This window comes from Zerene cesonia, chromosome 1 (genome assembly GCF_012273895.1).
Source record: "Zerene cesonia ecotype Mississippi chromosome 1, Zerene_cesonia_1.1, whole genome shotgun sequence".
Taxonomy (NCBI): Eukaryota; Metazoa; Arthropoda; class Insecta; order Lepidoptera; family Pieridae; genus Zerene; species Zerene cesonia.
The window spans coordinates 7,768,911-7,786,785 of NC_052102.1; the positions used below are offsets into that span (position 1 = coordinate 7,768,911).

The 17,875-nt window shown below is 36.8% G+C and overlaps 1 protein-coding gene across 1 annotated transcript in view; it reads right to left on the reverse strand.

The window, feature by feature from the left end:
• The window catches only part of LOC119835902 (fibronectin type-III domain-containing protein 3a-like), a 37,292-nt gene that overhangs the window by 2,157 nt on the left and 17,260 nt on the right, over nt 1–17,875 (reverse strand). The window contains exons 2-7 of the mRNA XM_038361052.1: nt 6,332–6,583; nt 4,926–5,113; nt 3,126–3,324; nt 2,744–2,940; nt 2,210–2,364; nt 4–1,856 (exon numbers count right to left, since the gene is read on the reverse strand). Coding sequence (XP_038216980.1) covers nt 4–1,856; nt 2,210–2,364; nt 2,744–2,940; nt 3,126–3,324; nt 4,926–5,113; nt 6,332–6,503 — 2,764 coding nt within the window. The 5' untranslated portion in view covers nt 6,504–6,583. The remainder of the gene's footprint in view (nt 1–3; nt 1,857–2,209; nt 2,365–2,743; nt 2,941–3,125; nt 3,325–4,925; nt 5,114–6,331; nt 6,584–17,875) is intronic.

The following is a 17,875-nucleotide window of genomic DNA, read 5'->3' on the forward strand; positions in this document are numbered from 1 at the left end:
AGCTCCACTCGAGGCGCAGGTAGTTGTGCGCGGCCTGTGCGCAGCGCAGCCGCGGCGGCGCGGGCGGCCGCGGCCGCGTGGCCGCGCGCGCCTCCTCCGACCACTCGCCCAGCCCCAGCTCGTTGAGCGCCGCGACGCGCACGCCGTACACGGTATCCGGCTCGAGCCCCTCGACGAGCTGCTCGGGCGTGGGCCCCTCCGTGTCGAACGCCTCTTCTCCGACTTTCACGCGATAGGACAGCACTTCCGCGCCGTGCGAGGCCGGGATTCGCCAGAATAGATGCAAGGAGTCGGCGGTCGATTCGTGACGGAGGCCGGTGGGAGGGGCTGGAGGAGCACGCGGCATCAGGACGTCTCTGATGGTGGACCACGGGCCGCGACCGGCGGAATTGGTGGCGCATACTCTGAAGAAATACGGCGTAAACGGTGTCAATTTTTCGACTATGCAGGTCGTCTCGGTTCCGTGATAAACGTGGGCGTACGAGTCGTCAACGTTGATCCCGCTTATTTCGACGTGATAGTCGATGATGGGAGCCCCGTTAGAGGCGGGGGAATTCCATTCGAGGCGGACGGACCTAGCGCTCTCTATAGTGGCGGAGGGCGGCTCAGGCGCGTCTGGGGGCGCGGCCCTAGTCGCAAAGCGTAGCGCCGCAGAAGGCGGCCCCGCGCCGACCATATTGCACGCCGTCACCCACAGTCTATATTGGCATCCTGGAATTAACTCCCGCACCGTGCAGTCGCACTGCGGCCCGGTGTGTGCGAGCCGCACCACGCCATCGTCTCCCGCGAGTTCGACGCGGTATTCAATGATGGGAGCGCCCCCCGTGCACTCTGGGGGTCGCCAACTAATTGAGGCGAGAGTGGCACGCGGTTCAGCGACCAATTCTGGTGCGTTACTCGCTCCCGGTGTAGTCGCTTCCGTTGAAACAGTTTCAGTGACCGACCAGTCACTCTCTCCTGCCACATTAACGCAACGCACTCTGGCGCGGTACGACGTTCCCGGTAACAGTCTATCACAATGCGCTTCTCTCTCGGGGCCTTGGTAGGCGCACCTGTACCCCTCTCCGCTGTCCAACTCCAGCGTGTAAGATTCTATGCTAGATCCTCCATCATCACTAGGCGGTTCCCATTTAAGACGAATAGCACGAGAGTGTACCTTTCCACGAACGGTAGGTCGTCCGGGAGGGCCGGGTTTCTCTGGCAGCGTTCGATAGGTCACCTCTATTGACCACGGGCCCTGACCGTCGGTGGTCTCGCAGCGGAGACGAAATCGATAATCAGTGGCTTTGCGGAGACCCTCACAAAGGTAAGTGCAATCTGGGCCACTGTACACAGGAAGGAAACCGTGACCACGCGCGGCGTCGTCCATCTGAAGGGTGAATTCTTCATCGGAGCGACGGTCCCAACTAAGTTTGAGAGAGGTGGAGGTGGAGTCGGCGAGCGTGGGAGGGGCCGGCGCGGGCGGTGGGGAGCCTGCAGTCCACACCACAGTGTCTTCGCTCCACTCTCCACGTCCACATTCATTGACTGCGGCGATGCGGAAGCGGTATCGCGTCTGGGGCCGGAGATTGTTAACGGTGTGCTGTCGCGTGCGCGGCCTGGTCAACTCGACGAATCCTTCCCCTGAGTCCATTTCGAGTATATAGTGGGTGATGCGTGCGCCATTATCAGCAATAGACGGCCAGCGTAGCAGGAGCGACGTCCGCTGGCGCTGCGTGACGCGCGCGGGGGGCAGGCGGTCGGGGGGCGCGGGGGGAGCGCGGAACGTCGCCGCTTCGCTCGCTGCACCTATCAGCTCCCCTGCACGAATTTGCAGGCACACTGAGTATTCACATCCTGGCCTAAGATCCCTTACCCTGAAGAAAAACATAACAACATTTTATTATACGAAATTATTTAACCTTGTATTAAAATACTCTACATATATAAAAATATAATTGATGTATAATTAGTTATTGTTGTGCAAAAAAATGTTTGCTATTCACTTCTTACTTCTCTCCTTGCTCTCATCTCCTAACATTATGAACCTTTCATTGGTGCTGTTCTTCTTGTTGGTGCTTTTTATGTAAAAAAATTTACAATATCTACATATTAAAATTAGTTTTATTACTTTTGTAAGTGATTACTGTCACATATGTACAATAAATGGGCTTATAATATCTAGAAGATCACTATTTCCTCTTGTAAGTACATATTATAATATAATTACCTGCATGACAATGAGGGTCCACTGTATATAGCTTTGTAACGTCCCCGATCACCCAGCAGTAAATCATATGTTAGCTCCACATTTGGTAATGTGACTCCTTCGGGAATCGGCGAGTTCCATTGTACAAGAGCACTTGTAGGTGTCATGTCACTGACCTGGAATGTAAATATACAGTTGAGTATAGAAATAGTGTTGATTATAAAAATATATCACTCACTCATACATTTCATTTTAACTATTTTCAAACAAAATATTTATTTAATATATAATAAATTTTCTGCTCGAAAAAATGTTTACACAACAATTGGAAACACTACACAATTTAAATAATTGTTAACAAACAAAAACTTCACAAAGTATTTCAAGATTTATTTTATTGTTCGATCGAATATAAATTTTTCCACATTTAGGAACAAACAGCTCGCAAATCTTTGTGGAGACTAATAAAATCTTAGACTCTGAGCCATCTAAATGTTTTGTAATTTCACAATGTATATTAGCCAAAATATTGAATAAAAGGAAAATAACACCTACTTGTGGGGTTCTTGTGGCAGACAATAGATCAAGTAATGCTTGGGTATCATTTTCATCATCTCCTTGCACCGAAGCACCCGCCGAGGATCCTTCCCCTTCTGACCATGTTCCCGATGATGCACCACCACTTCCACCACCGCGACCATTCAGTTCTTTGCGAGGAGACAGCGATGGTGTGCTCGCCCCAGAGCTTATTTCTGTAAGTAACATTATTGAGTACTTTAAAAAAGGATAAAGAGATCTCATTATGTAATGAATAAACAAATTTTGCTTTCTTTGTGAGTATATTTATTAAAAAAATATTACAAAAACATGTAAATTAAGCCACGATGGAAAGGTAAAATCTAAAGCACCAAATAAAGATTATATTGCATCAACGCACCTGTCCCATTATTCCTACTATTCTGCTTCCTCTCTAATTTTTGTTTTAACTTTGTGTATTGGCGTTGAGTTCTTTCATCTTTTGGGTAAATAGGGGGAGGTGGTGAATGCTGCATGTGGTGAGGTGGCACATGGTGGAAATGAGCTGTGTAACCTGGCCCGTAGAAATGTTGAGGGCCGCCTGCACCATTCGCTGGACCCTGGAATTTAACGTTAAGTTCAATATAATATTATAAATATGCTTATTTTATGTACGTTAAATGACAATATGGTATAGGTATTCACTTTCCCACAGCACTGTTTTAAAAGAAACCTGTAGTAGCTATAACAAGATTATTCACAGATTAGGTAAGTGTTACGAAAGATTAGTTATATGTTTGTAAACATTACCAAGGCATAAACAAACTTATGGCTATTAATTTTTTGATGTCAGATACGAATTTGTGAATGAGAAGCTTATTATTTATTAATCACCAACCTCAGTTTTCTCTTTATCAGCGCTTGTTTCATTCGAATCGCACATTTTTAATAAAAACTACAGTAATTACTTCTCGATATCAGTAAAGCTTGTCAAGAATGCGAAGTGAAGTGTGGACGTCAGTGCCACGTAATGCCAACTTGTACAATATTTACCGATAAGGTTACCAGAACCGTAAAACGAAGCCAAAATCAGATAATACAATAATAGTAGTAAATGCAAATACTTAACCGTTCATTTCATATGGTTGTATTATTTCTATTCGATCCTTTCGCGAACACGAAATAATCGATAGACGAAGGGAATGTTTACATAGGTGGTTTACTTTATTATTGTGTATATATTTGTTATAGGACTCTCTAGAAGTAACAAAACAAAATGTTTTTGTAAAATATAATCAAAATAAACTTTTTATATTATGTTTATCTATTTATAACATACATTTTGATGTTTTCGCAAAGCAAGAAAGTCCCCTAATTAATAAAACATCAATTATACCAAACCTTCACAGAAATATGCTGCTAACGTAGGTACCCAATTGTGTATTACCAAAACTCTAGGGATAGTGAAGCATTCCAGGACGTTTATATTGGCATATAAATGGGTATTCTAATACTTACATTAATACCAACATTATAAAATAAGCCTTAGCTTAATACAAGGGCAAGGTCATATGTCATTACTTATTTGAGTTACTAAATTCTGGATTGCATAAAAAAAATTGTGAATGGATTGTATACAAATAACATTATTTGATATTTATTAAAATTTCTTCTGTCAATCATAACTAATAAAGTAAAATCTCCTAATAGGTATTTAACGTCAATTTCAATAATATATATCATAATTGTCGATAGCACTCGTACATACATACATACTACGTGTGGAAATTTTTGATAGAGGAAAAGTAATTTAAAAAGTGCAGATAGCAAAAGACTACTTTTTTTTAATATAAACATAACTTCATTAAAAGATATTCAAAAATGCACACGCCAAGTCCGGGAATCGAACTACCTAGCCAAAATTTCAAAAAAATAAATCGGAATTTTATACTTTCAATTTACGCAAACGCATTTGAAATAAAAATATAATAGAATCGAACATTTTTATTTTGTCATCAATGTCATGGTATGAAGTGGTAGTGTATGGAGCTACTTATGTTACGTAAACAAATAAATCGTTTTATATTAACTACAGCTAAATTGCAATTTTTATTAAAAAAAAAAAATAAGCCTCGAATAATCGCTGCTGCGAATATTTGTGGCGTGGTTGACCATTCAACATCAGGTGATGGCTCCTCCACTTGCCATAAAAAGAACTTACATATGGGTGTGGTGGCTGGTGGTGAGGCGGTGGTTGATGGTGGGCTGGCTGGTGGTGAGGCTGGTGATGGCCGTGGTGAGGGTGTTGCGCGTGCGGGTGCGCCACCAAGTAGTGTCGCATCCCTTCATCGAGGACTGGTGGCATCAGTTGCGGCATCATAGCAGCTGAGGTCACCACCGGCATGCCACCTGATGTTTAAATTATTTTTTAATAGGTGACCGTAAAAATATGGAAATGGGCTAACAAGAAATAATATAAGATTTGAGGATTTGTATTTGTGTTTGAGTTTGAGACGGTAAAACAACCAAAGAGAACGTCGTTACGATTCATAGTAACAAGTTTGAAAATTAAACTCTTTGTACAAGGTAAGAAATTTAGGTATTTTTCGAGGGACTATTCATATTAAAGTTTTGAATAACAAACGATTATTCATATAAGCACTTAAGTGATTTATTGATATAATGTAAGAATAATCTACTTATCTAATATCAGTCTTGTTTGTGTTTTTTGCATTTACGTAGAAAGAGATAACTAGACCTAGCTAGTCTATCAATCTATCTAATCTTATCTTGTTTTTGTTTGTTGTTTGTTTCGAATTAAAATAATAAAAGTCGTATTAAGAATTTTTCCCGTTTTGCCCTTTACGTACGTGTACGGAACCAAAAAGTATAAAGACAGCGTGTAACGACACACAATTATTGTAACAACAGCTTATTGTATGACAACGGAAGACATGGGACACCAAGCGTGGCATGTCTCAATTTGCCATCGACGCCGTCTGTTCCGCATCGTAAATTCGCATATATTTGGATGATTCGACAATTCGCAGTATTCGCACTTTATATGTAAATAGAATAGTAAAGTATTAAGTACTAATAAAATTTTATGATAAATAATCTGTGAGTTTTAAAACCAACCACGTCCACAAGAATAAATAGAATATACAATATTTACATTTTTTCATTTACTTATTTAAATATGTTTTAATAAAATATAGTGTCTATATAGTGTGTAGTTTTGGAGTTAGTACTTTCGCGAAATACCTATAAAAAGATATAAGCACCCATCAAAAATTGATTGATTTCAGTACTTTTTATAACAGGATACCATTGTGAACTTGATTCTTTTTACATATATGTACATATTATAAATGAATAATATAGCGGACCATAGTTTTTGATGAAACAAATTTTACAATAAGGATCGTGGTCGATTTCCAACTTTAATAACGAAAGTTTAACTCTTTGTATAGTTTTCGTTAACCTATTGATTTGTTCCAAGCTACTCTGCATCAATCTTTAACTGTTGAAAGCTTATGTATTGAAGATAAATGAATCACCAATTAAGTGATAAAGTTTCGCATATTAGCCATTGTTGATCAGGTAACTAATTCAGCAATAACTTACTATAATCAGCGTGCATGGTGCACATGTGCGTATGCTGCGGATGCTGTTGCGGGTGCGGACACATCTCCGGCGGGACATAGTAAGGTTCAGGCGGGTAGTACTCGCCGTAGTAGCCGCCGTCGGGAGCGCCGCCCGCACCCCCGCCCCCCTCCGCCACGCCCACGCCCACCATCGCTTCCTCTAGCAGCTCATTGCACGCCGCCGCCCGCGACGCATCCGTGGCGCCGGCACACGTGCCACACGTCCGTCAATCTGCAAAGACAATCAGGGATTATGCATGGACATTTCATTAACCAACTAATTAGAGGAATTGATCCAATCACAGCATTAGTATGTTCAACCAGGTCTCTTACACACGTAGCTTTTCGTTCGACGTATGACCAATGTTTTATCAGCTATGGCTGATGACCTACACTCCTCCCATGTCCCCGTCTTATTATGCAACAAAAAAGCTGACTACCGCAAATAAGAAGCACAGAAAAACTTGGATGCCCTTTATACGTCTTGTAATCTGTTCCGTAAACATAATAGCATAAAGAAGGATTAAAAACATTAATCGGGGTCTAATTACATTAACCGCATAACAAAAATCGACATCCGCGTAAGCGCATCGTGACGGTATTTGCCTTTTAAATGGTTTGCTGTCATGGAGTTTCACGACTTGTACGTCGATGAGCCCACAATCTGTGTCAGTGATTATGGCATCAGTAGGTATCTTGGCGTCTATGTTTATGCTCGATGGAACTTCAGAGCGGCTTACGTGTATTGTATCAGGTAGATATTATACCATATATTCAAAAGATTTATTTATGTTTATTCATGCCCTTATTATTGGATTATTTTATGATTGATTTTATGTACATATAAGGTAGGAAATTAAGTTATGTTTATGTCAACGTTGAAAATTAATTAAATTATACCATACTGTGTAATCGCAAAAACAAAATTTTATCTAAGTTGTGATATATCTATTTCATAATATAGCTCATTTGCTAAAAATATTTGAAATAAAACAAATGTTAATAAAGTTATGAACTACCAATGAAGTTCAACATCTGCCTGTCCTACTTATTACAGACAGATATTAAATTCCCTTGAATTTACGATATTTGAGCCGATAATACAATCGGGGTTTCCCCCAGTAACAAGAAACTAAGTTCTGATAAAGCGTTTCCTTGATGGATAAACAAACTACGTTTTTCAAACGCAATTTAGCCAACATGTTTAAAGCAAACACATTTTTGATTTCTTATATTTAACCAATTGCGCCATAACGATTTAATGGTTTTCGAGAAAATGTAAGGTTATATTTTTTTAATTTTTTCTGATGTCATGTCCTTATCAACTGAGGATGGATTAGTTTTTATGTTGCGCCTGTATCTTTACTAAAATAATTAATTGGGAATATATGTAAACGTAAGAGCCCCGTAAAGCGCGTTTCTTATTTAACAAGCTTGCCATATTTTTATTTCACAATGTTTATACCAACCTTCTAGTTACTTAGCTAACTTCTAAAGGAACTTCAGTCTCATATTACGAAATAGTTAGTGATTCAGGTAAAACAAGAATAAATTAAATTTTTATACTAATATTTACATAACATATTGAATTACTTTGTAGGTGCGGCGTGGTAAGGAAAAAACCATCAGTCTTCTGTAAAACAGTTATTGATATGCAATTTCTAAGAATAGCTCGATAATTTGTTTACAACGTTGAAGAGACGCGCCCAAGTGGATATCGATCTCAGAAATTGTGTATAATGACTAGCATTAGGTAGGTATTTTACCTTAAAGCTTAACTGACGTTAAAGTAGATCAAAACTGTTTAGAACAAAGAACAAGATTGAATAGGTATGTATCGGTATCCCCAAAGAGAACTAAACGTGTTTTGAAAGAGCCTCAAAGATCTAACGAAACTACATTGTTCGAAGCTCTATTCAAAGTACGTAGAAGTTAGTCGTATTTGAGACGATCATTCATCGGTTGATTATGTTTAATTGAATAAACGGCGAGGTGGCGATGGTGCGTTCTCGCCGGATTCCGTCCTCTTGTTATGTAAATATCTCTCTCTGTCCACTTCGTCCGGCAGGGTCATGGACGGCGGCAGACGTCAAAATATTTGTTAGCAGTTAACACGTATAAAACATATGTTTCAAGGTGAATACGTTGATTTAAATATTCAAATAACTTCAAAAAAGTTTTGCCTGTCTGTATGTCCTCTGCGAATTAAATGAAGATACATTAAGAAGAATTTTACTACAACATAGGTAATTCATAAGGATAAATTAAAAAAAAAAACTTTGTTTTGGAAAAAAGGGGTTCAAAAATTAGTCAATGCGAGCGAAATCGCGGTCACTATCAAATGTAAAATAAGGAATGCAGTTTCGTGTTACTATTGACGTATGTAGATGGCAGACGTTAAGAAAACAAAATAAAAACTTTCTTTACTTGGTATCCGTATTGATTTTATGCTAGCATAGCCAATTTAGCGGATTCGTTTTTATGATACTCCTATCGGGGTTCGGATAATTGAAACGTGAGTATCGAATACCTAATCTCGCTGCTGACGCACATACCGCCATTTACACAGTTATGACGACTCTCTGTTAAGATCTCAACAATTTGTAATTGTGAAATAACATATTCCTTGTTAGTTAACATCATATAGTTTCTTACAAAGATGGCTCGAAGAGGAGAGGATTATACAATAATTCAAACAAGATTTGATAATCTCCTCATAGTGGTTCAAACTACATAATGTTATTTAGTTATATATTTTTAAATATTTTCTATCGTATAACAACCACCACTTTCTTATTCATTATAATTTTTAACTATGGTCCTACCATTCTTTTTTAGTTGAAATAATCACACATTTTTAACACTTAAATATAACTAGCTGTTCGGCCTGGCTTCGCCCGTGGTACATGTATAGCCTTTGTCACTCAGTGAAGTTGTTGCTTTCCAATGGTGAATTTTTATATCGGTCCAGCAGTTTTTGCGTGAAAATATTACAAAAATACATTTCCTAGTTTCCTCTTTATAATATCAGTGAAATTTACATAGGTCGGTTATATTTAGTCAAATTAAATTAGAATATTTAATTTGGTTAAATTTAATCAAATAAAATGACAAACAGCATCCTATTAGGATAGGAAGTAGGATAGAATAGGTCCTATCCTACATCCTATCCTATCCTACTTCCTACTAATATTATAAATGCGAAAGTTTGTAAAGATGTGTGTGTGTGTGTTAGTTACTCTTTCACGCAAAAACTACTGAACCGATCGCAATGAAATTTGATACTGCTAATTGCAACGTAGACAGCTGGACAACTGGAATAACATATAGGCAACTTATTGACCCGATATTCCTACGGGATACGGACTTACGCGGGTGAAACCGCGGGGCGCAGCCTAGTACTACACATTTTATTGTTTTCTTGTGAAAACCAAATGACGTATAGGCATATATCCAATATCTTCGGTTCTGCGTGTTGGTTTTATCAGAATCGCTAAGTGTATCCAATTGGAATTTCCAAATGTGTAGTGCAAAAGGAAGTTATCTAAACGATTCGCTTGAATCGAGAGTCGAGACGTTCGACGACGAGAGTTCTGGGAACTCATTAACATAGCGAATGTGAGGACGCGGCACGAACCGGCCTACTACACCTATTTAATATATATTTATATACTTCGTTGACTGGCAGCTTAATTACAAGATTAAATAATTATTTACGCAAAGAGCGGTAATTCGCGTTCCACGTTTGGTTAATTTTATTACCTGACAATTTTAGTCAAATAGGTATTAAATTATGTCTTATAGCAATATTTCAAATGCAGTATTTAAATACTTAAATTAAATTTAAATAATAGTAAAGTTGATTTCAACCATGTATGGTTTGATACAGATTCCGTGAAAAGAATAATTTTATAAGTTATAAATTAGGTAAGGTTATATCTAAAGCGATATAAATAAACTGCTTTAACCCATAATTCTTACAAAAACAAATACTTTTTTAACGAAAAAAAAAATTACGAAAACCCACTATCACCATGTAAATGAATATTTATATATTATACTAGCTGCGCCCCGCGGTTTCTCCCGCGTAAGTCCGTATCCCGTAGGAAAATCGGGATAAAAAATAGATGTTGGCCGATTCTCAGACTAACCCAATATGCTTACCAAATTTCAGAGGAATCGGTCAAGCCGTTTCGGAGGAGTATAGAGACTAACATTGTGACACGAGAATTTTATATATAAGATAATACAATAAAATGTTTCAACGAATAAAAATAACATTTACATGTTAAGTTTGTATATAAGTATACATTATATCATACTAATTGCCTATGTTTAGATTACACAGATTAGAAAATTTATGGTGTGGTATAACTAATGTAGAAACGTTTAATTAGAGTGTAGCTCTTAAAATGACCAAAACTGAATTCATATTGGTTACTATTCACAGACATTTTTATTTCAAATCAATATTTTATCGCTCAATATTTCACATTATTAGTCCGCAAAGTCCACGTTTGATATCGATAGCGCTGTCTTGAGTAACGACTCATATTGCATCCATTTTCTCCGCGAAATACAAAACTTTGCTTGCTTGATCCCCAATTTCAAACCAAATATGACGAGCCACAAAGGTAATCCCTGTTTGACGAACGCAATATAGATTTGTTTTAGATTAGAGAATGTTTTTTGAAGAAGTCTCGGGCGAGGGTTGCGTCCATATATGTTGTTTTGTTATTGTCTTTGTTCCGTGTCATATCACGAGACAAATGAAAAATATATATATCAAGTATTGATTAAATTTTCCAGCAGGTTTATAAAAGACAGTAATAAGTTGCGTTGTCAATGTTTACATTGTTTATCAGATTAACGACGGTTGTGTTGCATGATAACACTTTACTTATCTAATCTACTGGATCATCCACTAAAATAACAGACAATATTTCACCATCTTTGAACGAGTATCTACTTCAGACTCGGTCAGTGCATATATATGAATGCCAAGTCGCTATGACCGCTATGTTTGAAGTTTTTATTTTTTATAAGCAAAGAACGATGAACGGTAGGATCATTAATAAAATTTAAATCGAAAACGCAGTCTCCCCTTCGTAAGAAAATTGTGCACTTTAGTTGAAAATATTAAAGGTATGGAATGGAAATATGAAATGGGATGCCTTTTCGAAGGAATTGTAACATTTTGTTCGCAAGTTAAATGTTTATGCCAGTGCTTTTTTATAATAAAGGCATAATAAGAATCTATGTATGGGTAATATAAAACTGTGTAATTTTAAATTTTTTTTACACATGAAAATTATCACCGCAACAAAACAACAGAGCTCTCGCTTTATTTTACGGTATCCCTTTGTAATGATTAAGATAGACATTTTATGAAACGAAATGTCTGTTATAGATGTAGTAGTAAAGTACCCAATAGACACCCACTATGGGGTAGGTAAAATTCGTTTCAGAGACTAGGCTCCCCGGGCCACCCACGGGCCGGCCCGGGTCGACGTGGCGCCCACGCATTGACGTTATTATATCCCACGGTTCTACTGAAAAACTGGTATTTTCCTTTATACGCCTACTGGATTTATGTCTGCATAGATATCATGTATCAAATTAATACATTGCCATGTCTCGTTTTGCTATTTAAATGTTACTTTTGCATTAATAAGATAATATGCTAGTGATATCATGATTTATAGGTTTACTTATCATTCCAGTTATTCTATTCGTTTGGGTTTGTTTTTACATAAGAAATAAACAATCCCTACATTATGCGAAATAGTTTCTAATTACTTCATATACTATCAAATGTCGCTTGTATAAATACGTTATCTTATAAATATGCGAAGGAAAATTTCATAGAGAAATAGCTCGGGTGACGCCTATGTTACTGGAACATGTTTGTTATAGGGACGAATAACGTTATGCGAGTTACAAATCTCAATTTAATAGTAGATGTCTTGATGTGTACAAATGGAGCAGACATACAAAATTACACTTACACAATTATCCTGGCGCCAACCAGGCATGCTACGGCACATTTAAACCGGAAATGGCGTGCACTTGAACCATAGATGGCCTATTCCTGGATCGAGGCCAATGACGCGACTGGGAGCTGTCTATAATAGAGCTATCAACCCGCAAGGCCTCCTACTTATAAAAATCATCATATAAGTCATGAGTAAGCTGGAGGAAAATGCCATGGAAATGAGAACTTGCTTTACCTCGTAGTGGCATCAAGAGGCAAAGCCACGCATCGAAAACAAAAACAATTGAACGAGCCTCCGAGACGAGGCGATGCATTCTTTAATAATTCGCGAGCTTTACAAAACAGGACATTGAAATTTTAACATTTAACACAGCATCCAGAGAAGGCCAACCAGGTAATTATAAGAATCTGAAAGGCAAATGGCAAGGTCGTAATGAAATTTTAATTGTTATTCGGACACGGCTTAATGCCCCGATGTTTTGTTTTTTTTTTCTATAACATATTATAATTATTTTTTAATATGCTGCTAATATTTTCTTGATTAATGTGCTTCGACTTGAAGCATTGTTGCATATATAGCAGACTAGTAAGTTATGTCGTTAAGGACTAGGTTCCTTCAATCACTGTAATCGTATTATAAATATTATTTCGATTCGTAGAACTTACACAGGCAGTGAAAGGAGACGTTTGATTGTCTTAGATATCTACCAACGTAGAATTATTTATTATGAATAAGGCAATATATCATTTTTTCTTTACAATTCGACACCATTTCGACACAGGTCAATATCACCATTATGAAATTAAAACCAAAAACTCATAAATGGACACGTCTACATGTAAGTCATATCATACAATTTAAATACTAATAAGAATAGGTATGAAAATATTTCATATTATAGATAAATTTACCTCAATAATTACTCTACTTCAAATTGTTATCGTTAATTACAAACAACAAATTAAACTTACACATAACTTTCTAACAAATAACAATTAAACGCAGTGATAGCGGCATGATAGTAATTTTACAAATATGTATGACTATAACCTAGGATTCCACTGCACGATTCCGGAGGTATCTATATTGGAATGAAATTAATTTTAAATGAATGTTGAAGGAGCATGCAACAAATTAGCAATGAAATATCTGAATAAAATCAGCCGTCAGAGTATCTATAATACATTTTTGTGTATTCAATTTGGTAATATAAATTTCACTACAGCTGCATCAAATTAGCAATTTTTGGAGAACGTTAGAGTCCACTGAGAGCTGGGCGTTGGAAACCATATTTTTGTTCTCTTCTTTACATAATTTCACTTAAAATGGCGTTAAAATAATTAAAAGAGCATTGCTGTAATTTGATAATTAGTTTTAAATTATGTATTACAGATACTTCGCCCAATTTTTATCGGTATACTAATCAATCCTTTCTCCTTCAACATTTTATATACAAATTATAATAATTAAGGTACCAGCAAAATTGAGCAGTAGGATCTTGTACTACTATGACTCACAAAGTTAAATACAAGATAATGTTTATGAAGCACTTAGGTTTTACATAAACCCATTGCATACGTAGGTACCTAGTTCGTACTATATAGCCTACTCTTGTCACAATACAAATAGAAACCGTTATCAATTGGCAAGTCGCCGGGATGAATCATTGATCTGGCTGCAAATTTAACATCTCTAATAATTATGCGTCACAATTTTAATATTTACCTACCCATTACCCATCCTACTAGCATGTCTAGATACATAACATTGCAAATTATCCAATATATGATATCCCAAAAACTTCCTATTACTAATTTAATCGATAAGACACATCCCGATAATTAGTAGATTTTGATTCAAATTGAATAAATATAATTAAAATTTAAACAGTGATAATATTTATCACAAAACCAAGGATCTATTTCGACACCAAATAGGAAGCACAAGCGGATTGACAATTACGTATACGAGATAAATGCGTATAATGTTGCGACTTATTATTATGTGCAAATAATTGTTCAGTGCGCGTCTGTTAAGTGAGTCGCGTTACAGGGGTCGTCCAACGACCTCCGAAACGCGGCTCGCGACAGACACCACAGCTAATGTCGCCCGCCATCATGTTCCCTGGCACCTGCTCCGAATACGAATGTTTTGCGCGCATTGCATACATTATAAATAAACGTATAATCATCGCATACATTAGTATATGACTACGACCTTACTTCAGTTTGTAACGGTCGGTCCTTTTAATTCAAACGTCGCCATCGACAGGAATGAATGAAGCAATCGCTACCTATTTTTGTGACTGATATAGTAGAGTCAAATATTTAGAGCAGAGATAACAATTTAATGGCGGCTAACAGCACGATAAGGAACACGCGTGGCCCGAGAATGTGCATTTGATTTTATAACAACGCATACACATATTACAAATAACCTGTTGTTTTTATCCGTTGCAATCTTGTCATGCCGTAAATATCGGACATTGCTTATTTTACCACCATGATAACGTAAATGGAGCACGAACCGGGCCACATGTATTATTTACTATGTGCAGAACAGAATGCGCACACGCAATGACAACAACCAAGAGCGAAAAAATGTCATTAGCATTATATATGCCTAGTTAGTAAAGTGTTACACTGACGTCATCGATAGCAAAGTTTTGAAATCGAACCAATTCAGATCGCGTATTGGTAATATGTTATTCACCTATGCAAATACAGAGTTGCAATATATTTATAACGCAACGAAGGAGGCGACGTAAAGTGATTTTTAATAATAAGGGGATAGAGTATCGATTGTATCACTGTCGCAGATGAGGCTCAGAGCTTATCTTCCGCAGGATACGGCGCCTCTTCCGTCGAGTCACCGAGATAGCGCCACCTACGCCACGTTTCGTATTCGCAAACAATGACATAGTTTAATGAAATTTTAAAATATCCGCTAGATACTACATTTCTTAAAAAAATCCTTAATAGTTAGTAAACATATTTAAATAGAACATCGTATAGTTTTCACATCTAATGTACTTTAAGTATGTTGGGGTATGTGTGTTTTACAACTACAATGGCATGGCGTGTCCACCTCATTGTACGGGTGTCGGTCAATTAGTAGCCCTTAATGGAACTCATTCACGCTATTGTTGTGAATGAATACGGTCTTCGTATAGAAATATTAATGTATATTTCTTTGAAAGAACATAAATCCGCCATGTCCATTCCGACACGACGCAAACAACGCGCGTGGGTGGCGGATAGCGTCGCTTATCCCTTTTCAAGTTAAATATTTGTAATCGGAGGTAATTAGTTCCGCTGTGAGATGATAACGATACGTTTTATTACGTAATTATGTATCGCGTTACGAATTCATTTGTGAATGAATGTACATTGAAAACCTACTGTTTGTCCTTTACTTTTGCTTTGAATTTTTTAAAGTACCGAACCTTTATGTTTGTATGATATTGATTTTAAAAATAGTTTCAGATATAGTACCTTTGAATGAAAATGATTATGTGAAGATACTACGCGAATCTTATCTACTATCTATTACAATAAAACAAAAATCAAAGAATCATAATTCTCGAAAAATTCCAACTGAGACATCGAAAAATCGTGTTATTACATAAATGGGAAATAGTTATTATCTAAGTAATAGAGGTTATACTTATCTGCAGTGTAACCAACATTATAAGCACACCTCTAAAAGGTTTATTTCCGGGGAAGTGACTGAAAGTCATGCGCACGCGTCGCGGTTTTCGATTAAGGTACAGTTGGGTGTAACAAACAGTTCCAGTATAAAACTGAACTTTCTTGAACAAAATATTCCACTCCATTCATTTTCGGCATGAGTTAACTTATTGGAATCATTAGTCACAAATACGACCGAATGAATCAATGATTATGAGGAAAATTATGAATTTATTCGATCAATGAATGTGCACTACTTTAAATCTATCCTTAAATTAGTAACGATTCAATCTCAATGTGGAACGATATGAATAAAAGACGGTTGTATTTTTTATTTTAATTTACTTACAATAATTATAAATAGGTACCTATAACTTAAGTACAAGTAACTGGTAAGTCTATATAATTGTCGAATTCTCTGAACCGATAAAACTTACGAGTCTTAGACATCTAAAAACTGACAAAACTTTATTTATACATTTTAGTCTTTGAGTCTTAGACATCTAAAAACTGACAAAACTTTATTTATTTTATTTTAGCTTGCCTCCTGCAAGTAATTAACCAGTTTAGTATTCATATTTCGTGCAGACTCAGTTATAATCATTGAACATAATTACGATAGATAACTGTACCGAGTGTGTGCTACATTTTTTGTTGACGCCAAGTTGTAATTAAAATTTCATACGATTCTCGTATCTTGAATATTTGAATCACACATGTTCAATTTGTATATGTACACAATACACAATTACTTTCTAATATTTACGTTTAAACCTTTCTCAAAAGATTTTCTCATGTGTTGATGTAATTTAAGCAATTATTTATGCACGCAAGCGTATAGAATTGCTGTACCTTGGTCTAAATAGTAAAAGAGCAGGTGTAGCTCCCACGCACAAGCAATCATCAATTACATTACATTGCTCTGCGTCAGCGCAGCTCCCCTCTCCTTATAATTCTTTTAGAACCTAGATATTCGATATAAATACAAAATATTGTCTGTTATTCGCAAAGGCATGTAGTCTTTATTGTTACCTGCTTGCATTCATATAGATATCGCAACAGATTGTATAAATTATTGACAGTAGTGTTTTATATTTATCATCCGACTTCTATATCTGATTGTATTTTTACTTTTCTGATTGTTTTTTTTTCTATTTGTTATACACAAAAGTTTTTTTCTATTTATTACATTAAACTCATAACTTTCAACTGGGTAAACGCTGGTGCTTCCAAATTATATATATTTGAAAGCGATTAAGTTTTTTGGCAAAATAAAATTATTTAATCAGCTATTTATAGTACCAAACAATTTAGCTTTTAAATAATGATATAGGTTACAGGTAAAGGCAACTTTTATCCCGATATTCCTACGGGATACAGACTTACGCGGGTGAAACCGCGGGGAGCAGCTAGTAAAACAGAATCTGTTAATCTGAATCTCTAAATATATAAAGATTTTTAAAACGTTTAATAGAAGACGGTCGTCTTACATCTATAATCGGTTTCATCAAAGAAGTTACCGTAGAAATTTGTATGGCATTTTCTTACCATCTTAAAAGTAAATAATAAGAATGCTTAAGAGAATCCAAAATTGCCCATATATATTTTTTGTGTTCTTGTCCACGTTTATAACCTAATCGTATACCAACCTCAAGTTATATTCGACGAAAAATCGTCAACGATGTATAAAAAAAATCCTCGTAATATTTTATGAACAAGTTCAAGGTAGGCAGCCGACGTTATCCGTTTATTGCACGCAATGTTCTGTTACGGTAAACGTTTACTGGCACGAGCATTTCACTACGTTTTTCATTTCCATTGAGTAGTGATATGCGATGG